Source organism: Daucus carota, chromosome 5, assembly GCF_001625215.2.
Source record: "Daucus carota subsp. sativus chromosome 5, DH1 v3.0, whole genome shotgun sequence".
NCBI lineage: Eukaryota > Viridiplantae > Streptophyta > Magnoliopsida > Apiales > Apiaceae > Daucus > Daucus carota.
In genome coordinates this window covers 35333839-35358237 of record NC_030385.2, presented here as the reverse complement: position 1 = coordinate 35358237, position 24399 = coordinate 35333839, and the positions used below count along the sequence as shown (strand labels likewise).

General features: G+C 32.6%; 2 protein-coding genes and 1 pseudogene across 3 annotated transcripts; 2 read left to right on the top strand and 1 right to left on the bottom strand.

The window, feature by feature from the left end:
• The first annotated feature begins 10706 nt into the window (after positions 1–10706).
• LOC108223995 (protein LIFEGUARD 2-like) lies at positions 10707–23825 on the top strand. Of its 2 annotated transcripts, XR_010292065.1 has the most exons (5): positions 10707–11054; positions 11259–11372; positions 12121–12278; positions 12400–12658; positions 23396–23825. XR_010292065.1 is itself a non-coding variant. In XM_017398509.2 (4 exons), the coding sequence occupies exons 1-4, from the start codon at positions 10808–10810 to the stop codon at positions 12604–12606; spliced, it is 726 nt and encodes a 241-aa protein (XP_017253998.1). In that variant the 5' UTR covers positions 10707–10807; the 3' UTR covers positions 12607–12803. The 2 variants fall into 2 exon arrangements, 1 of the variants encoding a protein (XP_017253998.1); XM_017398509.2 differs by lacking the exon at positions 23396–23825 and having other exon boundaries at positions 12400–12803.
• Positions 15645–18371, top strand: LOC108221666 (flavone synthase-like; annotated as a pseudogene).
• On the bottom strand, positions 19985–22285 carry LOC108220845 (protein FAF-like, chloroplastic). The gene is made up of 2 exons (XM_017394715.2): positions 22102–22285; positions 19985–21917 (listed from the first exon to the last, which is right to left on the bottom strand). Exon 2 carries the CDS (start codon positions 21855–21857, stop codon positions 20373–20375), a length of 1485 nt encoding a protein of 494 aa, XP_017250204.1. The 5' UTR covers positions 21858–21917; positions 22102–22285; the 3' UTR covers positions 19985–20372.
• Positions 23826–24399: the final 574 nt, after the last annotated feature.

The window sequence follows — 24399 nt, the reverse complement described above, 5'->3', positions numbered from 1 at the left end:
AAAATAAAAAAATGGATTAGAAGTGGAAGTTGGTTTAAACTTATATGCTACTATAAGTGTTTGGATACGTGACTTATAAGTTTTTTAAGTGTTTGGATAACTTAACTTATAAGTTGGTATACTTTCGTAGTTTTGTAATATAATTATTTGATATTTACGAAATAAATTGAGAAAAGTTGATGAAAATATCAGATTAGATTAATATTTATATTATATTAAAAAATGATTTTTGGTTTGCTTTGTCTGACATTTTGTTATAAGTTTCATTTTTATTTCTTAAGATTATATTAAAAATATAATTTAGGAATGAACGAAATGATTTAACCAAACTTCGGTTATTATAACTTATTCATAATCAATAATGTAAATAAGTGAAATTATAATTTGAAACTATATATTGTGATGGACTGAAATGTCTCACATTTAACTATTTATGTAATCTATAAGTGTGTTAAAGAATTTATATAAATATTAATATATAATATTAATATATTTGAGTATTTCATAAACTTGAAGACAAAATCTTAGATATAAAAAAAATACTTATATTCAATCATGGAGATAACTTGATGTAATATGAGGAATAAAAAATAAACAACAGCATTGGAAACTAAAAGAAGTAGAAGCTACAAGGTCTGGACCAAGCTAAGGTATCAAATATAATGAGGATGGATGGGAGATGTTGGGACGATGAGATTGTGGCGGACCTTTTTAACAATCGAGATCAGCAGTGTATCAAAAAGATTACTCTTACTGATGAAGCCAGTGGAGACAGTTTATATTGGTGCAAGGATAATTCGGGTGAATATTCAGTCGAAAGTGCTTATCGGATGTTACAAGTTCAAAAAGGTCGTTGGCAGATTTCTGATAATGGTAGTTTATGGCGCAAAGTCTGGCAAATCAAAGCTCCTCCTAAGATTTTAAATATGATTTGGCGTGCTCTTGCACAGTGCTTACCGACGCTCAGTGCTCTTCATGGAAAGCATGTTCCTGTTAATAGAATGTGTCCAGTTTGTAATGGCGAAGAGGAGACCACTCTGCATGCTCTCGTTAAATGTCCCTTCGCAGCGCAGTGTTGGGGAGACAAAGGTCTGTTATGGGTAGATACAAGGTGTGAATTTTTTGCAGAATGGCTGGATAAAATTCTGGGACTTTCAGAAAAAGATGAATATGCGGGAATTGTTACGATGTGTTGGAATATATGGAAAGCTAGGAATAATTTTGTATGGAATAAGGTCAGGTCGTCGGTTTATGAAGTAGTTAACTCGACAAAGCAGTATCTTGCAGATTGGACAAAAACTCAGAAACTTTCTACAAAGGCTCTATTTCAGCTCGAAGAAGAAGGAGATGGAGCATGTAACTGGGTGAAGCCACAGAAAGATATAGTCAAGATATCGGTCGATGCGGCAACTTTTACTGAATCCTCATCTTATGGTGTTGGTATGCTGGCTCGAGATTGGGAAGGGAAGGTGATTCTAGGACGATCGGAGCATTACCAGGAGTATGCGAATCCAGAGCTAGCAGAAGCTATCGCGGTTAAAGAAGCTCTAAGTTGGTCCAAAACAAACAAATGGGATGTTGTAGCTGTGGAATCAGATTGTATGACAGTAGTGCAAGCAATAAGGAGCAAGGTGCCAATGTTATCTCCTTTCGGCAAGGTTATTATGGAGTGTCGAAATATGCTTAAAGATTCAAACATAGTATTGTTTTTTATTAGACGATCTGCTAACATGGCTGCTCACTTCTTAGCGAGGGAGTCATGCTCATTTCCAGGTCGAGTTTTTGATAGGGGATCTGTCCCTGTCAATTTATGTTCCATTTTGTTGGCTGATTTAATGGAGTAATTCTGCTTTTTTCGTCAAAAAAAAAAGAAAGAAGTAGAAGCTCTCCCTGTAAACCCTCCCTAATGAAAGTCGACCCCCTATTTCTCTCATTTTTCTTCTCACCCGCCGCCTCCCCTCCGCCTTTACCTTCATACACTCGATCTAAATAAAGAGATCTTATTATCCTCGCTCTTGTTTTTCTTGTTTTTCCTTTCAATAATTTTCAATAATCTTCATCTTTTGGGTGAGATTTTTGATTCTTGCATCCATCTTTTTGGGTGTTTTATGTCTCTCGTTTGGGAGTGGTTTGTGTCTCTCTTTTTGGAGTGATTGGTGTGTTTTAATATGTTTTGATGTGTTCAGTTTTGTTATTTTGATCCGTTGATAATGATTCAATTGGTGTATCGGGAGATCTGGGAAGCCAGTTTTGAATCTGAAACGATAGTGATTATCGCAAAAGCTCACCTTGCACAACAAAAGATTGTTCAATATATCGGGACATCTGTATCTCCGACCTCAATTGGCGTAACTGACGGGTATGAACACGGAACTATCACCTGTTTTTTATGTGCGCAGGTCAATTGTGATGCTACCATTTTCAAGATTGTTGGTGTCGACTGGATTGCTTTGGGAACCTTTATAATCATTTTTATCGTCAAGAATATTTATATTCTGTTTGTTAAGCGATCTAAAAATAGAATGACTAGTTATTTAACTCATTTTATTTCCCAATCAGGTTGTATTATCAGTTTGGGGAATTGTCCTGACTATGTTTGAGAGTTTTATTGAATGCATTTTGTCAAAAAAAAATGAAGTAGAAGCTAATGGCTAAAAAAAAGCCAGCTTTCGTAACGTCTCTTCTCCGACTTCTTTTACCTATTTTAAGTGCTTTTAATAACCAAACGCACTGCAATCAGGGGCGGACCCATAGCCTTGGCTATGGGTTCCCGGGCACCCACTCAACTTCGCGCCGAAATGTAATTATAAGGTAAATTTCGGATAAAAATTAATTTAAAATTTAGCAGGAACCCACTAAAATTTTTATCAAACTCATAATTTACCTCAATAATTCACAAATCTTATTAACTATTGGGCGCAATTGGTGTTCCAAATAATTTAAAATCTTGTATTTATTAAGATATTTGTCTAAATATATACTTTTTAGTTTCCGGTGTTCTTCAAATTAACATTTAATATTAATATCAAAAATTTAAATATTAATATTTAATTAAATATTTATTATTTATATTAATAAAATAAAAAAAGAAATCCACTGAGAAAAATTTCTGGGTCTGCCACTGACTGCAATAAAGCAAGAAGTGGGCTTATAGATTTTTAAGCCCAGAAACCCGGTTCCCAAACACCCACATAATATGCAATCATAAGAGTACAAGAATAATAGGAAAAATGGATAAAAGTGAATATGAAGAGTATTACTCCCTCTGTCCCATTTTAACTGATGTTTGACTTTCTCCCACGTATATTGAGGTGTGAAAACACAATATCTATACTCAATAAAAAAATTCAATTCTTATATCAAATAAAAGTTTAGATTCTAAACTTTTATTTGATATAAATTTTATAAAGAATAATTATGTCTAGATATGATTTTTTTAACATCTTAAAACGTGTAAAAAAGTCAAAAGCAATTAAAATGGGACGGAGGGAGTATAAAAGATGAACACACATTAATCTACTAAAAATCCATATTTTATATTGTAATATACTCAGAGAGTGTAATATACTTAAGAGTGAACTAAGAGTTTATCAGAAATGCTCTCAGATAAACAAGAGCGACAGAGCATTTTCAACATTTTTTGTGGATATATACAGATTACAGTACATGCATGCTTCCATATGGTCCACTTAACACGCACTCCCGCGAGAACTTGCTCCGTGCCGATGTTTTTGGCTCTTTGCATCGGGACTCTAGTACTCTTTATGTTTTCAAATATGCTTTTGATTTTGTGCATAAGTATATTTTTAAGTCTCTCAAAAAAAAAAAAAAAGTATATTTTTAAGTGCATTGATCACATAGCTAAAATTAATATTTTTAATTTTTTTTGTAAATTAAAATATAAGATTAATATTTTTATTAAAAAAAAATTTAAAAAATAATAATTTTAAGTATGCAATCAAAACTTTTAAAATTATGTGCCAAAAAATCAAATGTCAAATATTTAAAAACAGGAGTAGCAAGTACTCCTCGTCCCATACAGAACCTATTGGGACGGGAGGGAGTAGTAAACATCTTTTTTTCACCTCAAATCAAAACATTTTTTATAGAGTTTCTAGGGTGTGCAACTCGGCCATTGTTTTGGTTTTTTAGTCACAGACTCTGCTAAGGCATACGTGAAAATTTCTTTCGCAAAATTAGAAAGAACTTTCTGGAAAACAACTATTGACCTAAATTTTATCTAGAAATGAAAGCTGCCGTCATATTTTTCCGGAAAAAAAATGCTTTTCTTAATTTTTACTAGAAGCAATTATAGTATTAAACCTCATCAAATTATAATTTTTTATATTATACTTACATCTATGTAGGATCACAAACTATCAACAAGAGCACCTTTTTATTAGTAATAACACTTTTGTATTGCCTCGAAGAACAATGTCAAACTCACGTAAATATAAAATTATTATTAAATATTCTTTTTGTTGCAGCTTTTTGTATACTTGACACATATTTTAAGATATATATAAAATATAATTTCATACTCTATTTTTTTTATAAATATTCAAATGTTAAATTCTTATTTTTAAAAATCTAAAATAATGAATTACATTTTGTGAAAATTTTAGAAACGCGTGCCATACCTAGTCCCACGAGATAAACTATCCAGAGGGATAGAGTGAATAGTTATTTTCTTCAATAACAATACTTTTTTTTTATCGATACTTAACAATATTTTTTTATCGATACTTAACAATAAAACAAATGGATTCCTTTAATTAGTATCTTTCATGTAATAAATTTATAAATTATTTGAGGGGTTTTTTCACAAATACCCATATTTAAAATAGTTTTTACGAAAACACAATCACTTTTTTAAAAAAAATATGAAAGTATTGTCTTTTAACTAAATTTGAAAAAAACACGAAAGTTGCATTTGCAATCATATTTGCAATTGCTAGCAATCATATATACAATCGTAAATACAACTTTACAAAAATATGTTGAATATTATATTTACTTTTATAATAAATTACAACTTACAAGAGGTTGCAAATAGACTATCTCTACGAGACCAATATTTATATCACAGAAGTAACCACGAAATCAATTCAAAAAAGCCCGTCTTCCTAATTTTTACATACTTTTGTAACTTCTTTACCGGAATCAAATCTTCCCCCAACACACAATCTCTGATCTCCATCTCGCCTTAACTTATCACTGTTGACTTTCACAATCTCTATCCAAACACAATCTCTACACGCTACTGTACTCGTTATCGTCACCACGAGTCCGTAGTCACAACTCTGTTTATGAATTTAGGAACATGATTTTCATCACGATCAAGAAAATTGGTATTGATATAATGATGATGATAGAGAGAATGCGAGCAGAGAGGAGAAAGATGATAGTGCGAAAGAGAGAGTGTGAGGAGAGAGGAGAGAAAAACCGACTTTGATGAAGAAGAAAGAGAAAACGAAAACCTATACAACAAGAACAAACCCCGTATTTATCCAAATATTTTAATTAATATCATAAAGAACACGTATTTTTGTAATAATTCCAGACATGTAGTAATTTTATAATTAATACAAAGAGGGGGCATTTTTGCCAAATTTTCATTTTTTTAAATTAATTTTGTAGAAAGAATATGTAAAGTTGAAACACAAAATTCATTTCGCAACTTATTTTGAATTGTGAAATATGTATATGATATTTTAAAACATGTTTTATAATAATTATTTTATTATTATTAAATTTCATAAATAATAGTTCATAAAATTATTACTAAAAAATGAAAAGATATATAATTTTCATTTACTAATAATATATAATTTCTTAAAATTAAGGGGGTGTTTGTTTGCCACTTAAAAGCACGGCTTCTAGATTTATAAGTTGGAAGCACTTATTCGTACCGTAAAAAATCAAAGAAGCACTTATTGAAAATTAGGAATGCTAACTTTTGTTCTAGTGCTTTTACTTATTTCTCAAACACTTACTTCTAACTTCTATTCTACTTATTAATTTTAAAAAAAAATATTTATTTTAAATTTATCCAAACGATCTAAGTTTAAACGGGCTCTGACGAAGAACAGTGGTGCACTCCCCTTGTTCCCATGTTCCAACACCCGCGGGCCGCGTTGATAAGCAGACATGTTTGAGCAAATGAGCAAACGGGGAGCAGCGTAAAAATAATTTAAAAGAATTTCTGTTAGTTTAATCCTTTATATTAACCCTATAATCAAATGTAATGTACAATGTACTTGATAATGATCTTACGTCTTCGCCCAGTGTAACAGTGTATGATAGCTACTTATCATGTGCCATTTTAGACTTTTGTTAAAGTTTCGTGGGCAACGCATGTTAAAATTCTCTGCTTTTTATATAGTAGTGGGCACGTTAATGATATGCACAATTCGGTTCCCTTACATTTCTAACCAGTTTGAACGTAAAATTTTCAAAACTAATCAGCTTACGTTCAACTTTTCAAAACTAACCAGTCTAATTCCATTCAATTCGGGCGACCCATACTAAATCTTAGCTAAAGCATGGATCGCCTCGGCTATGGGCGACCCCTGTGTGATCATTTTTTCAGCATAGGTCGCCTGTGTATAGGGCGACCTCAGTGCTGATTTTACAAAATGGGAGGCAGATGCAATCTTACAAGCTCCAGTTGTTACGTTTTTCTATTATTATTTTCTTGTAATATTTGAATGAATTTAAAAAACCCACATATTTATAAAATAATACTAATAATATTATAGCAATATTATTTATAAATATTATAAGATTAACATTTGTAAATTACGATTATAACCATAATATTTTTAAATTCCGATATAACAATATCATTTTACGAATATTTTTTAAAATTTTTTTTTTTCAATTTCATTTATTATGTTAGCCGTATTTGTAAATATAATTCGAATAGTTAACATTTTTTAAATATTAAATAATAATATTTGTAAAAAAAGAATTCAAATATTTATAAATTCCGATTAGGACAATAATATTTGAAAATTCTGATTATATCATTATAACAATAATATTTGTAAATTCTGATTATAACAATATAATTTTACAAAAAATTTCTTTTTTGACAAATATTTTCCTTTTTTTACGATTTCGTTTATTATGTATTTGTAAATATAATTCGAATATTTAATATTTGTAAATATTAAACAATAATATTTGTAAAAAAAGAATTTGAATATTTGTAATTTCCAGTTATAACAATAATATTTTCAAATTTTGATTATAATAATATTATTTTACAAATATTTTCTTTTTTACAAATGTTTTCTTTCTTTTTTTTTTCGATTTCGTTTATTATGTTTACCCATTTGTAAATATAATTCGAATAGTTAATATTTGTAAATATTAAACAATAATATTTGTAAAAATATTATTCTTATATTTGTAAATTCTGATTATAATAATAATATTTGAAAATACAGATTATAACAATAATATATGTAAATTCTGGTTATAACAATATTGTTTTACAAATATTTTTTTTTTGCATATATTTTCCTCTTTTTTTCGATTTCGTTTATTATGTTTACCCTATTTGTAAATATAATTTGAATATTTAATATTTGTACATATTAAACAATAATAAAAAAGAATTCAAATATTTCTAAATTCCGATTATAACAATAATATTTGAAAATTCAGATGATAACAATAATATTTATAAATTCTGATTATAACAATATTATCTTACAAATATTATTTGAATTCTTTTTTTACAAATATTATTATTTAATATTAAAAAATATTAACTATTCGAATTATATTTACAAATATGATTAACATAATAAATAAAAGCAAAACAAAAAAAAAAGAGAAAATATTTTTGTAAAAAAAATATTCGTAAGATGATATTATTATATTCGGAATTTACAAATATTATTATTATCATATTTATAAATAATATTACTATAATATTATTGTTATTATTTTACAAATATGTCGTTATTTCAAGTCCATTCAAAGATTACATAAAAAAATAAAATCATAAAATATAACAGGCATGCAGTTCCGTGTGCCTCCTTCCATCTGCCTCCCCCTTTGTAAAACCAGAACCAACACTGAGGTCGCCCTATACACAGGCGACCTATGCTGAAATAAAGACCACAGGGGTCGCCAATGGCAGGGGCGACCCATGCTTTGACCGAAATTTAGTTTGGGTCGCCCGAGTCGGATAGAATTAGACTGGTTAGTTTTGAAAAGGTGAACGTATACTGGTTAGTTTTGAAAAGTTTACGTTCAAACTGGTTAGTTTTGTGAGGAGCCTGCACAATTCAATACTTCTTTTTCTTTTCTTTTTTTAAAATTTTTGTAAAATTTTATAGCATCTTGAACACTAGATATAATTAAATAAAATTTGAACCCGTAATGCGTGATGAATGAATATAATGATCGAATTATTTTAAAAATAACATCTTATAATTATTTAGAATATTATTTTATTATAATAATAAACTATATGAAATTCAACAAATAATGGTTGATTAAGAAGATCTCCACGCAATTGAGTGGAATAATATATAAAAGTTAAAAATTTATAAATTATAGATTCTGTAGACTTCTGCATGGCTAGACAAGAGATATAAATTGGTACATCAGCAAGAAAAAGAGTTTGTCGTGTCCATGAACACATATTAAGCACCAAATTCCATAATTTTGATGGATTTTTATTGATGTGTTTGGTGAATTTGCAGGATCCACCATTATAAAGGAGGAGCAAATCAAAATCCATCAAAATTATGAAATTGGGTGCTTAGTGTGTACACACTAGGAAAACGGCAAGAAAAAAAGTCTAGCTGGCCAGTAAAAGAAGAAAACTGAATCAATTAATTTGTTGCACTATAAAACAGTGCATCATTTGAAATAAAAAACAATGCTTATCTATAGCTTCTGTAAAGCTAAACAACTTCTAAGTTATACACCTACTTAAGTAAACTTTGTGCAAGAAACAAAAAGTTAAAGAGACTCAGGCTAAGCATATATGGCCTGTGGGAGTGGAACTAGAAGCATTGACAGGTCCGTTCTTCATGAAATAGGTTGCTTTCATCTCTATGAAATTATGATAATTATGAAACTCTGCAATTGAAATCTGAATAACAGTATTCAGCAAAAATTAATAAATCCAGATAACAATTTATTGACAAAAATTTATTCTAACATTCTAGCAAAAAAGACATACCCTCTATATGTCCTTTGGATGTCACAAACAGAAAAACAAAGGGGTCTTGCAGGCTGCAGCAATCTGCAATATCATTTCATTTTTACCTCCGTGAATGATTTTGTTAATTACATGAGAATCACACTTATGTATAGGATTGTGCATATTTTAAGACTTCTAGAGGGAATGAAGTTATAAAACCTTACTAATTGGTACCGATCATAGACATTCACCTTGCAACAATACAAGATAGCCGGTTGTTGTTCAGCAGCATGGAAAACAACACCTGCAGTTCTGGAAACATTTAGGAATAAAAGTATGTTCAGTGCACGACCAGTTACAGTAGTATATTTCTTCTTTTATATTCGACGGAAATGCAAACCATGATCTAAGACCTTTGTTAAAGAAGTTATATCTCATTATTTTTAAACAATGCCTTGCTCTAGAAAAAGCCTGCCCCTGAAAGCAAAGCAATAACCTAGTCCCATAGTCCAAACTCCAAACCCAGCATCTAGACTTATACTCACAATTTAGTCATTTTGACCAACGTATATAGTTATGTTTGGAAACTTAGATTTCATTTAAAATTCTGGTTTTAATCAAATGACATATTTGGAGGGAAAAAAAATATTAGATGTGAATTTCATTTGAAATTCAGCACATTCATATATTAGCATAAAATAAAGAATTTGAAATGACACCTAGAGATATGTCATTTTTTTTTTTTTTGACAAAGAGATATGACATTTGAAATCAAATACATGTTTTTCAAAAATGAAAACGTAATATAACTACAAATCTATAATTGCAAATCAGATAACGGGTGGCTAACTTGGAAATGTATAACGGTCTTGCGCATAACTTGGAAATGCATAACTTGCAAATCAAATATATATTTTCAAAGCAAATGAGTTAATAAAGTGTTTTGAAAAGAAATCGAGATGTTAGTATTCTCAAAATTTTAAAAATAATTCTACTTAATTATACAAACGGATCAAAAAAATGAGAAGACAGAAGCAACTTTTGATTCCCCGACCAAACGAGAGCCGTAGATATACAACTTCCTCGTATATCTCTTATACGCAACTCATTTAACAATATTCAATCCTGGTTGAACATAATTTTTAGGAATATGAAAACAGAAATACAACATGAGAAGCCAAACAACTTGCTATTCTACTTAGCAACTAATCATTAAAAATTAAACCACCTAGGTGATATTTGACTGTGTTAATTAAATTTTATAGCCATCCACGATTTGAGACAAGTAAATTTAAAAATCACACAACTTGTTCCTAAAAACAAAAAATCAAAAATATTTATAAAACAAGTGAACGCAGAACGTTAGTCTATAACTGAATTGGTATCTAGCAAAATAAATAGTCAAAATGCAAAATTATAAAAAATAATAAACCAAAATATGGATATTTGATGGACAAGAAACAAGCCAAGGTATATCACCACGTTGGCTGCTATCAAAACGCCACGTGTCACTTTAATAATTTTCCCCATCTACCAAACGCGCCTTTAAAAAACCCCCAAATCTTCAACACTTTCCATTCTTTTGTCAATTTCGACTCCATCACGAAATAGTTTCACTGTGTGTATCTGTGTGCAAAAATGTGGCGCCAAACCAAAAACGACGTCGAATCGGGGACGAGTGAGCCTCTTTACCCCATGATGTTGGAGGCGCCGGAGCTCCGGTGGGCCTTTATCCGTAAAATCTACTCCGTCGTCGCTATTCAGTTGATTCTCACCGTCGTTGTAGCCGCCGTCGTCGTCTCTTTCCGGCCAATCTCTGCTTTCTTCACCACGACTAGTGCCGGATTATTTCTATACATACTTCTCATTTTCACTCCTTTTGTCGGTAAGTTTTAGTATATCTGATCGTGTATAGGCTCGTGCTCAGGCGAAAACAGTTCTCAAATAATTATTGTTAATAGTCTAATAATTTACGGAACAATATTTATGAAAAGTGCATAACAATTGTTATTGTGTTCTAGTGCTAAAATTGTAGCAAAGTTATAATTTGAGGAACAAATATATTGGTTTTTGATATTTTTTTTTGCAGTGTTGTGTCCGTTATCATATTATTATCAGCGACATCCGGTGAACTTGATATTACTTGGAGTGTTCACGTTTGCTCTCTCGTTTTCCATCGGTCTGACTTGTGCTTATACCAGCGGTATGTTTGTGTTATATATCCTTATAGCATATGCATCTATCAATCAATGTATATGTACTTTTTTATATTATATGCCTACAATTAATTAAAATTCCGCTAGCACATTTTGCATTTGAAGTCTCATTATCTGTTTCTGAATTAAAGTATATAGCAGGTATTAAAAAGATTATGTGACTTTGTAATGTTGCTCTGCTATTCTTGTCATCCGATTTAATTGATCAACCAAACTATTATTTAACGTTCAGGGTTCTGGTGCTTATGATTTATGACTGATGAAGATATATCTTTGAACAAATATGCTTCTTCAGGAGGATGTATCTTAGCTAAAGCGGGATAATATTATTTGGTTGTTTAGTCATATCAAGTTTGTATTAGTTACAAACTTCTTGAATTTTTTCTTCAGCTTTCTTTTAAAGCGAGATGAGATTTTTTTTTGGTTTGACAATGATTGGAGGTTTCTAGTTATTAGTGAAAATTATTTCTGAAAGTGCGCATAAAAGGGGTGAATAGGTGTACTTAGACCGACTATGTCTAATTTTAAATTTTATCGATTATAATAGCCGACTTTAATCAAATCAGTATGTTGTTCCTAAGACAATGACTTACTGTTGTTGTCTCTCTTTTTTGATAAGTTCAATTCTTAGTCTATGTAGTATTATATTTTGGTCACCGACTTCATTCTGTGATGTTTTTGTGGTTAGAGAACTCATTTGGTCTTGGAAGTTAACTCAAATTGAATATGCTACAGGAAAGGTTATCTTGGAAGCTGTTATTTTAACAGCCGTAGTTGTCGTGAGCCTTACTTTGTACACTTTTTGGGCGGTAAAGAGGGGTCAAGACTTCAATTTCTTAGGTCCCTTCCTCTTTGGTTCCATTATTGTGCTGATGGTGTTTGGCTTTATTCAGGTATGCATTTTTTTCCATTCTGTTTTGCTGTCCATTCTTTTTCTTCTTCCCCCCCCCCCCCATTTGCTTGTGTTTGAGTCCGATATTTGGCTGTTAAACATTGGTTATTTCTTAATTTCAGATATTCTTTCCCCTCGGGAGAACTTCAGAGATGATTTATGGCTGTCTAGCATCAGTTATTTTTTGCGGATACATTGTCTATGATACAGATAACTTAATTAAGCGCTACAGTTATGATGAGTACATCTGGGCTTCAGTTTCTCTGTATTTGGACATCATCAACCTCTTTCTTTCGCTTCTCACCATATTTAGAGCTGTTGATAACTAGAGGCAGCTGTTATAGTCTTTCTTTGACTTCTATATTGGAGAACAAAGAAAATGTAAGTTTCACTTGCTGTACCTGTATCTATATTTAGACCACTTGTACCATCTTGAAGTAAACATAATTTGCTAGAAATGTTACCCAATAAAAAGTTATACATAATCAAGTTTCTAGTTTCTCATATAAGACGTCATTTGTCGTTATTATGGGCTAATATGTAGATTGTTGGAAGACACCCAGTTTTTCTTGTTTCAAGTGGCTGAACTTTCTCTTAGTATCACCATCTTTGGTGGGTTAGTAAATATATTAGCGTCACCAATTTGAGGATTTATTCGAAAAAATCTGCATATATCAATGTGATATTTTTAATAGCGAAAGTTTACACAATACTATGAATTCTGAAACAAAAGTTCCCCAAAATCTAGGGACTTGTCTATCCCCTACATGGTGAAGGTACACGTACCTTTCTACCTTAGGAAAACGGACACCATGAATGCCCGAGAACACTGTGGGAACAGGATAAGGTTAAGGACATGGGATAGTTTCATATCTGTGCTTGCTCTAACCTCATTACAGAAGAGCTTTTAATAATTGGTTTTCTATTACATAATGAAACCTGCCATATTTATTGCGTGTCTGTGACTTACTTCTTAAGATTTTGAGTCCAAATTTACCACAAGTCTGTATGTATGGTAAAGTAGTCTATCGACGGAGAAATATGTTTGGCTTGAGAAGGGATAAAATTCTCAGAAATTGCCCATAAATCCCAGTCCTAAAAACACTGGAAATTCTTACAAATCCAACAAAGAAGCGCAATACTATTACCATTTTAACAAGTCTCAGTCTTGATGAAATTTGGCCTTAACACACACACACACACACACACACACTTGTATCACATGTTAAGTGACACTATAATTTTTATCTTGTTAGCTTAATCAAGTGATAAAGTATAGCGTGTTAGAGACTTCTGAATATCTAAATACTGAGTTTAGCACAGACATCCTAGGCTTTGAAGATCATGAATTACTGATAAGTGATAACTGTGCTGAGCTGATCTATTGAGGTCCATTTGATGTTATTGCTATATGGCACCTCTAATATCTGCTCCCAGCTTCAAAACTAAATACAAGCCTTTTTTTTCTCTTTCCATTTGGTTTTGACAATGTTGATGCTAAATGAACACAGTAAACTAAACTGGGAGCTGCTGATGGTTGATTTCTTGTTTTAATTTTAGTAAATATGAGGTCAGTATGTGCTACATGTAATTTTTTTTTAATGGCGTCCTACCTCTTAAGCAGACCACCGTAGTTTTAGCATCAACTGCAATTATAATTTAAACAGTGATGTTAGTAATTAGCATGTCAAGATATTTTAATGGAATTAAACATCTCTTGTATTTTGAATCATTTCTAGCTTCTAACTATATTTGTTGTTACTATAAAACCTCTTTTTGGTGGTGTCACTGTATGTATATTTGAATTGATAATCCAACACCACCTTGTCAAGTCGTACACTAGTACCTGGGTGTTCTTTCTTTTAATATGTTTACACTTTTGCAGTTTTGTGTGTACGGAAGTTTCTGGTTGTTACCATTTTATTTTATAAAACCTTGACATGACTATATTTTCTTATATAAGTAGTTGGGATTGCCTGAGCAGTCCAGAAACCTAGCTCCTAGTATGCTTAAGTGAAATAAACTTTGAATTTATCATATATCTATAGCAATTCTCACTGCTTCATCACTTATCATATATCTGTCATGTTCTGCTCAAAATATTCTTGCTGTTCTATTTATGATGTGGGTTTATATATTTAAAGTTGAGGTGGTAAAACTAAGCTGTATGGACTATATAAGGTAATAGTTAGAAGTTTAGTGTTCAAAGAATTGCCTTCATCGATATTCTTTGTATGTCAATTTGGGGTTTGTTATTGCAGTGTTCTGCATGGACGACTTGACTATACATGCATTTTTTTTTTCTGGCGGGACTATTTGGTTGGGGTGAAGAGATTCGGAAGGAATGGAATGAAATTTGAACTATATCTCTTTAGTATATATTGCCTGAAGGCTCTTTCACTGCGTTTTTACCTTTCTGTCCTCCTCTTATTAACCGTATTTTCATCATTTGCCATTTGACCATATTGACTTCTACGGTTTTGCACGTGTATGATGCTGTGCAAATTGTGCATACACACACACAGGTACTTGCACAGATTTCGGTATCTTTTGTTCAACTTTTTGATTCAAAACTTGAGATTTCAAATTTGAATTATATACTCTTCTCTTCTCTTCATAAACGTAATCAAATCTCATATTTTGAATTCTATTCTCTCATCTCCCCTCTCATGTATCTGTTCTTTGTTTCATTCGTGGTCTTTGAATTTATTTTAAATTTTTGACATAACTTTAATCTTATATTATATTTGATTTTAAAGATATCAACTAAAATAATGAAGTTGTGATATGTGCAGGTAGCAATCAAGTTTATGAGATTTTATTGAAGAAGATGTTACGATTCTCACAAACATTAAAGGTAAAGAACTAACTATTTATAAGTGTCTTTGAATGAATTGCACACAAAGTGTTTGCTATTAGTTCTATTCAGTTTTATTGTAATTTTTCGAAACTAATCTATATATGTATACCGAATAAATGCGTACAGATGTTTGCTAACATAATTTTAAATGGATATGGTAGTCGTAAGTTGTAGTTTTGAAATAGCTTTTAATTGATTTCAAGTGTTTAAAACTTTAACACATCAAAGATAAAGAACTAACTATTTAAGTGTCTTTGAATGAATTGCACACAAGGTGTTTGCTTTAAGTTCTATTCAATTTTATTATAATTTTCGAAATTCGATCTATATGTATACTGTATAAATGTGTATATATGTTTGTTGATAGTTTTGAAAGAACTTTTAATTGAATTTAAGTGTTTAAACTTTGCAAATTGATTTGAATCATGTAGACAGTTGCTGTAACTTATATCACTATTCTATTATCAAACTCTTGAGATTCTTGCCTTATTTGTATTCTTATTTTCAATGGTGGCAGGTACTGTAACTTATATCTACGATGATTCTGTTGATAGGAGGTCTGAGGTCGTAAAATAGTGGAGGCCTTTGAAGACTGGAGTATTTTTCAGGCAGTTGATCACGGTATTGACAACACTTTGGTTTCTGAAAATATATCATCTTTCTCATGAATTCTTTGCTTTGCCAGCTGAGGAGAAGCTCACGTATGATACAACCGGTGGCAAGAGAGGCAACTTTACTGTCTCCACTCATCTTAAGGTATATTTAAGATTTATCACACAATTAATATAATGTATGATAGGCTTTGATTTGTACACACATGATTTAGTTAATTGTTAGAACCATTTAGATATTACACGTTAAGGTTTTTAATTTAAATCAAGTTCTTAGGTTCGTAAATGCTTCTAAGTTCTCATTTTAGTGTTCCTCATTAATGGCAGAACCTGAACCAAATGACGATAAACTTAGACTGCAACCTGAACTGAGATTTAACTAATGATAATGACACCAGCTTAGTCTGCACCGTCAGCTGAGCTTCCCAACTCCACAAATGAACACAAAATTGTTTTAGTCTAGGCTAATAAAATTGCACATAATGTGTTGGATAATTAACACTAGCAACCATTAAATCGAACTACAAAATCGTGATCTTTCAATCAACTGATCATTCTCAGGAATTATTATTAGATAATAGTAATGCAGTATAATATATTATAGTAACTAATACAATACAGGGTGACAGCGCAATGGACTGGCATGAGTTTGTAACCAATTAGTGGTCGGGATTACTCCCGACGGCCTCATAAGCCTGAGGGATGGAGGTCCATCACAGAAGAATACTGTGAAAAGTTACAGGATCTTGGTACCAAGTTACTGGAAGAGTTATCAGAGGCCATGGTCCTTGAAAAAGAGATTATTACAAAAGCTTGCGTGAATATGGAACAAAAAGTGTTACTTAATTACTATCCCCGTGTCCCAAACCCGACTTGACACTTGGATGCAGAAGGCATACAGACTCAGGTGCAATTACCCTTTTGCTTCAGGAGCAGGTTAGTGGATTACATGCCACTCGGGATGGTGGCAAACTTCAATTACGGTTAAGCCTATGGAAGGAGCTTTAGTTGTCAATCTGGGAGATTATGGTCACGTAAGTCATTCCTCTCCTAATTGACAAATATTTTCGTGTTAATTATTTTGTTAGCAAACAAATAGTGTGTGTTACTAAACAAGATTATTCTGTGTGCAAGTTCATTTTATAAATATCCTAATATGGGAAGATCTTTTTCCACTCTTTGAAATAAATTTTGGTGCTTCCAGGAGATTTTCTAGCTTATTGTTTATTTCCATGTATTTGTGTCTTCGTGGCAGGAACAAGTCCTTGAAAGTTTTCATGATACAGAGTTTTGGATGCAGAACAAGGTAGCATGTTAGGAAATTTGACATGTTCAGGCTCATTCAGGAGGATCATTCCTCCGCCTCAGCATACAGAACAAAAGTTGTGGCTGCCATTTCTTTGTGTACCTTCCAACGGCCATTCTGGTAAGTGAAAGAAGCATTTACGACACCAAAGCAATTGCACTAATCAGATCCTTAAAGCAGCGATGGCAATTAACAGTAGCATTCTTGCTGAGATGGAAATCCCAAATACATATTTGGCATCTATTTATAAGGTTAGCGAACAACCCTTTTAAACAATTCAAGTTTGATTTATTTTCCTAAGCATCAATCAGATTTTATGATAATTATATAATACTATTAGACTATTTGTCCACTAGATTTTAAAGCATCTGTTGCAAGTAGTAACACATAATGACATAAATAATCCTGAAAATTATCACTGAAAGTACTAAAACTGTGTAGTGTTAATTTCAATTTCTATTCTGATGGATATTAAATTTTTAAATATATCGATTTAGTTCATTTCTATCATAATTTGTTTGTATGAATGGGGACTGAGATATTGTCATAGGTGACTAGAAGAGCAAATAACAATGATAGAATTGGATTGTTGTAATTGAAAACTTTATATACTACAGAAGAATATTATAATAAAACTTTGCACTGTTAATTTTCATTTCTATTATGGGGAATATTAAATTTTAAGCTATATGAACTTGCCTTTTTCTTTTTCTGTCATATTTTCTTCATATCAATGTTGATTAATATAATCTTTGTACTGATGTATAAGATATCTGGAATTTTTTTTTTATAACTTGGACAAAAATATGAAGTTGAGCTATATTTATCAGTATCTTATACATTTTCCGCTAAGCATGAAGGCTGGATCAAATCTTTTTCAACTGAACCCTGAGGATACTGTTGCAATGGACATCAAATTTGTTTGGACAGCTATGGAAGAGTGCCAAAGTCTCGGCCTTACAAAATCAAGATAAATGGGAATCAAGGCTGCTGCTTATTTCTCTTCTAGGAGCTTTTTGGGGGACGAAAGGAGTGTTGGAATCTGAGTTTCTGATGAAAATTGCAAAGTCAAAAGGTACGCCTGTAGCACGGATTGCATTGAGAAGGGCTTATGAGCAAGGGGTGATTATTGTGGTGAATAGCTTCAACAAAGAGAGACTAAAGCAGAATCTTGATATTTTTGAGTGGGAGTTGAGCAACGAAGGGTCCAAGAAGATTGCCGCAATACGGCAAAGGAGGGCAAACCTTGAGCAGCTCTTTATCTCTGAAACTAGCCCCTTTAGGACAGTCCAGGAGCTCTGGGATGGAGAACTTTAAAGATAATCATGCCCTAATTATAATAGCATGCGTAAACCTTCTGAACATTGATACTGTATTTATAATGAATTATGGAATGAGCTTGACAAAAGGCCAGAACATACTCTTTCTTTGGAATGCAGCTACTAACTTGATTACAAGTATTTTATTTGTGGTTTTATTTGTCGATGTTAGATCGAAATATTAGTTAGCAACTTCAATATAAAAGCCGAGACATTGGCATAACATGTTCATTGTCTACTCTTCTTTATCATCATCTCAGGGTTTGTGCATATTTTTTAACTACTTCTTTTTAAAAAAAGATTTTTATTTACATTTCAAAATCTATTGGATATTATAAAATTTTATATTAAAAAGCTAACTACTTCTACTAATTCTATTTAGTTACTTATTTTATATATTAAATATTAATCGGTCTCATATTTCATGATGTGTCAAGTGGGGGGTGGAGAGAATAATTTATTAAATAGAAAATTTAGGATTATTATTTTGCATCGATTTTGAAAAAGTAAGATAAGTAAAGAAACCTTTATTTAAAGAAAGTTGTCTTTACTGAGTTATGCTTTCCAATTTTTATATGTAAATTATGTAATGATTTCTATAACGCACATTTTTTCTCAGTAGTAAGAAATTAATAATTTGAACAACTTCTTTAGAACTATATTTTTCTAACAAATATAATTATCTATATTTTTAGTTTTATACTTCAATAAAATTGTGTATTATTACCAATACCCATCTAGCAAATCCAACAAAGTAAAAATGCTGAAAAGTTATAAACATATCTTCATAAAGATGTAAGAAAGACAAAAATTAAATATTAGAGGATTATGTTTTTAACCAGAAGATGCCACCATAACTTTATATTACAAGTGGTGTTAAATGAGCTTATCAATATAATATCAATATTTTTAGTAAAATATTTATATATTCAATTACAAAACACTTATCAAAAAAAATTACAAAACAAATATTGAAAAAATAGAATAAAAAAATCATTGTAGAAAAATCATTTTTTTTAACGTAGAAACCCGCGGCCGCTCTTTTTTATATGCGCACTGGCTAAACCCACGAGCTCACGTAATAGCCTAATCATATTTGCCATGCGTAGTGGGAAATCTTTTTAAATATAATTATAAATTTTTAATTACTTATTTTATAAGTAATTAACCAGCATTAACAAACTATTCTTTATGTTATCTTCTTTATTATTTTTCAAATCTTTCTTAAAATTTAAATTCATTTTAAAATAAATTAATTTAATAATATAGAATTAATTTCTTAAACCATGCGTAGCGGGCAAAAAATCCTAGTTCTGAATAATTGTTCAAATTTCATTCCTTCCCCCATTCCATTCCTTATACTTTAACTAGAGTTCACACCCTCATTTTGAGAAAGAAGGCCTCGTTCCGTCCTATACCCAATTTGTTATCATATCATCTCATCATAACAATTTTGCACTCATTTTTTCTTCAAAACTTCCCTCCTACCCCTTATATTTTCTTTTATTTGCTCATTCCATTCCATTATCTCCAACCAAGCACAATATTTAGATGATCCTCTAGAGTATTACGAGATTTGCCACTAAAGACATAAAGTAGGAAGACGAGAAATCAAGGATGGATTATGACTTAAATCTAATCAAGTTGACATACATAATAATTAATAGGAAATATGAACATCTCCACTTGGTTGGGATGACGAAAGCAGAGGACAATGGAAAGTGAATTCCATTATGAGGCAGTGACAGACAAGTAGTCCCATGAGGTCAACGTCTTGAAGATTCTGCCTGTCCTTGAAAAGTTATCGTAGTTGGTAATCAATACTACTCTTAATTACTTCAATCCGCCAGGTAAATATGTATCCTCAATCACTGGAGATTTATTCAGGCGTCAAAGTGGTCTTTTTAACCATCAAAGATCTTAATTATTTTAAGAGTATGTAGCAGATATTAATAATAAATGGGATAACAGTCTGGGGGTATCTGGGTGGATAGGTAATTTAGGTAGTTACTATGCAATGTGCATCCCAGCTTAGAAGAGATCTCCTTCCTTTCCTGCAATTTCTCAACACCAGCAGTTCTTGTTGCTCATAGGATTTTGGTTTATTGGTGGAAACTATATTGTTGTCAGTTTCATTTTTTAGGGCTGAGCAAGGGGTAAGTTGGCTCTTAAGACCTGTGGTTGCAGGTTTTGGTCTCCAGAAGTACTCATAAGCGTTAAATGAGGCAGCTGGCGGTGGTGTGATCGGCATGGATCTTGTTGTCCGAGGTCTTGGTGGGAGAGATTGTGGTAATGATGTTTTCTTCTCATTTTCATGCTTTGGTTCTACTTTGGCACCTGCATGATTAAACTTAGGAGACCATTTAGGGTTCTGGTTCTCCAGTCCCATGATTTTCTTCGTCAAAGCTGACCTGTGTATGTTAATCACCCCCCTTGCTTTTTCAGACACTGCATGTTCAGTCGCAGTCTCTTGAAATTCTTCAAGTTCCTCTTCAGTTTCCTCGGTTGTTTCATCATCTTTTAGGATATCTATTTCATCATCTTCTTGCTCAAGTATATCAAAGACATCCTCAAGGCTGTCTTCTATCTTATATTCTTCTCGGTCAGAAATGACAGCTTTATCTCGGTCGGGTTTTTGAACATTGTGTTGACCTGTTGGAGGTTGGATAAGTGTGAGGCGAAGACGTCCATCTTGGCGGTGTGCCTGGAGTTTTTTAGTTGAAGGTACTGAAATAGCTTCAAGAACCAATCGACCATTTTCACGGTGAGAATGCATGTGAAGAGATGGTCCTTCGCTGCTACCTGCAAGTAAAGGGATGGGAGGGGGGAAAGATTTGGATTGCATCCTTTTGTTAGAAGCTGTAGAGTTATTGTACTTCGCAACTGCTGCAGTTTTTCCAAAGAGAGAACCCTGTGATATTTCTTTCTCTTGTTGTGCCAGTGGTTGTGGTCGTTCTTGAACCTTGCCTAAGCCATTGAACTCGGAGCCAGTCTCTAAAGGCTCAGACATGGTGACCTTGTCAGAGCCAGTTTCTGATCCAAGACTTTCAGTGCATATCTCAAGGCTTTTTGAGCACAAGGAGCTTGAAGATTTCTTGACAAGAGGATGAACATAAGGAGGTGGGAGCTCTTCTGTTTTCTTCTGTGATACAATTGAGCTCCAAACATCATCTTGTTTAGGAATCTGGTTAGATTTCTTACCATTGAATTCTTCTTCTTCTTCATCAGATGAAGAAGACTGATGATCAATAGTTGAGATAAATGAAAGCTGTGCAGAGGATAACACCCTTTTCATCACTGGATGTTTAGTAAACCCATTATCGGCCAGCCATTTTTTTGAAGACATGTCTGCCGAAAGAGTTCTCCTAAAGGAGGCCGCTGCAGGTGGCTTTGTTGCTTGAGAGTTGGATCCAAGAATGGAAACTATACCTTGCTTTTCTTTAACTTCTAGTGGTAAGTTCCTTTCGCATGCAACAGTGGACATCTTGACAGGTGATTAATCTTCGTTGATATGTGTCGTGGGAAGAAAGGGTACCACTACTCCCTGCACAAGGTTACAAGTACTTGTGAGAAACGTGTCAAAATATTTACCATAGCCAAGTGCTGTTAGTGTTCAGCTTTGTTGTCAACAGTGAAGAAGTGTGTTGTGTGAGAGCTCGCACATGTGGTGTTACATAATAGGATAGATTATGCGCTTGCTGAGTTGAAATCATCAAAATGTGAATTACCTGATATGAGAAGCGGCAGTAATTAGTGAATAAAGATGCAGTGGCTGAGCTGGGGGCCAAGGGCTGAGGGCCGAGGAGGGGAGCAGTGTAGATGATATATGAGGGGTTTTATGAATATTGCAATTACCTAGGCGAGGGGCAGAGGTATTTATAGGAGCTCAAGAAAGTTATGGAATGGGACCAGCATACGCTAGCCACCTTTAAAAAAATGCCTCTCCCTCGTTTGATTGGATAAACATATATTAAATTAAGAATCAGTTCTAAATAAAACGAGTTGTATATCCCTTTCTAGTAGGTAGGAGTTACAGGTGCATGTTAGCCTGGTTGTTTGGGGTGCTGGTTTTTTTAATTGGAAAATTTACTTTCTTTGTTCGAACTGCTTAGTACAGTCAACTTTCTGTGTTTATACGACGATCTATCATAATTCTTTATTTGGTTTTGAATTTGTATATACCGTTGTGTATAATTCAAAGTGAAATAGATGACCGGAGAGAAATAATTTTCATATATTTAATGAGTTTGGAACAGATGAAATTCTACTGGTTTACTGCTCTTTGCAAAACCATGAATTTTGCAATTTACAAAGGAATAACATATTCGACGTTGAGAGTAAGGGGATATGATGATGATGACAAGTTAAATGAGAGACATGATTGTAGTAAAGATATTTCTATGTATGGTAAAAGGTAAGGAGCAAATTGGGTATGTAAGAAATTGGGGCTTCAAAGAGGAAGCAAAAAGCATCTACTTTGTACGTGATTGGGCGGCTCAGAAATATAGTCTCACAAATTAAGAAAACAAATATTAATGACCTGATGTATTGTTTTCTTTTCTAATTCAATTCATTAGTATAAAGCTGCAATGGTGTTGGTTAAAGCAACCCCCTCATGTATGGCGCGTGAGGGTATCACGTCGCCCATTATCAAAAGTTTATGACGTCGACTTGTTGTAAAGTAAAACCGAAGTTTATCATCTGCCTTGGCCCTTAAGAATCTATACTCTGATCAACTAGAAGCAAAGAAACAAACTTCTGATTAATTATATGGCGTGATACACCGTGTTTTTTGGAGAGTGGATACGGCAGAAATAATCACTCTGGTCTCGGCTATTTTGGAATCCTCCTGATTTCGTGACATGTCTATCTAGACATATATTACTTGTGATGGTTCTCCAGGTATGTAACTATTTACTCCTACTTCCAACCAAATGTGTGAGAACTTTGAAATCTTTGAATGTTTTATTTTACATTGATTTAGCACTATATTTGAATTATTCTCGGAAATTATAACTGCAGGGGCGTAATGATCATGACATACTAAAAGAAGGATCTCCATTGCTAATGGGGCATGTACAATTATTCAATGGCAGCCAATGAGGGGGACACACGTAAACCAAGTGGAGTAAAGAAAAGTGTGCTAGATGACAAGCTACGGCCATTCCCATTGATCTCCAACAGAATATGTAAGAACTTTAAATATATACTGTCCACCAGAGATCTATGGAAAGGGAAGCAACACACACATAATGGAGTGAAATTGCATTTTATTTCATTATTTTATTTAATTATTGTGAAATGCAGAGCTCTTTTGTCACAACTTCTTTTGAATACGATTCCCACTTGCACCGGCCAGTGGAAGAGAGTGAGAACAGACAAGCAGTATATATTATCAATATCTATCTTTGTAGCTGTACTCCTATAGTACGAGTGATTCTATGTCAGATTACACCCCCAAGATAATTGTGATCTTTGATTTTCAGTTCACGGGTCCTTTTCAGATCCATCCATCCAGTGAAAATTCAATAGGATCAGTTAAAACTTGTAGGAAAATGCTTTGCTTTAGATCTTCACCAAGTTTCATTCGGATATCTCCATTTATTTTTAGATCCTCCCAGAGTGTCATTTAGGGTTTTCGACTTCGAGGGAGACTTATAACATATTTGTACCGCAAGAATTGAAAACCATTTTTATTTGATTCTGTTATTAAAATTTGGCATATAGACATGCAAGTGATGATCCATTTGCTCGGTGATAGCCTTGTAGATTGTTGAGGTAGATCCGAAGGGTTATAAGAAGGTTTTATGGGTTCCTTCTTTTCTCCAGTTTCGGTTCATGTCCTTTTTTTTTTTGGTATTTTCTTGTATATCTTCGTGTCAGGATGTGAGTCATTCCGAAGAAATTTAATGTCAGCTGGGGTTCTCGATTGAGGGAGACTCATTACTTGTTTGTGTATTATAAAATTGAATCAATTTTATTCAGTTTTGTCTTAAAATTTTTAGTACTCTTCTTACACTTGAGTA

Coding starts and splice junctions, on each gene's coding strand:
- LOC108220845 (XM_017394715.2), bottom strand. CDS start 21,857: ATGTCCACTGTTGCATGCGAAAGGAACTTACCACTAGAAGTTAAAGAA.
- LOC108223995 (XM_017398509.2), top strand. CDS start 10,808: ATGTGGCGCCAAACCAAAAACGACGTCGAATCGGGGACGAGTGAGCCT. Junction 11,055..11,258: donor CATTTTCACTCCTTTTGTCG/GTAAGTTTTAGT, acceptor TTTTTTTTGCAG/TGTTGTGTCCGTTATCATAT. Junction 11,373..12,120: donor GACTTGTGCTTATACCAGCG/GTATGTTTGTGT, acceptor AATATGCTACAG/GAAAGGTTATCTTGGAAGCT.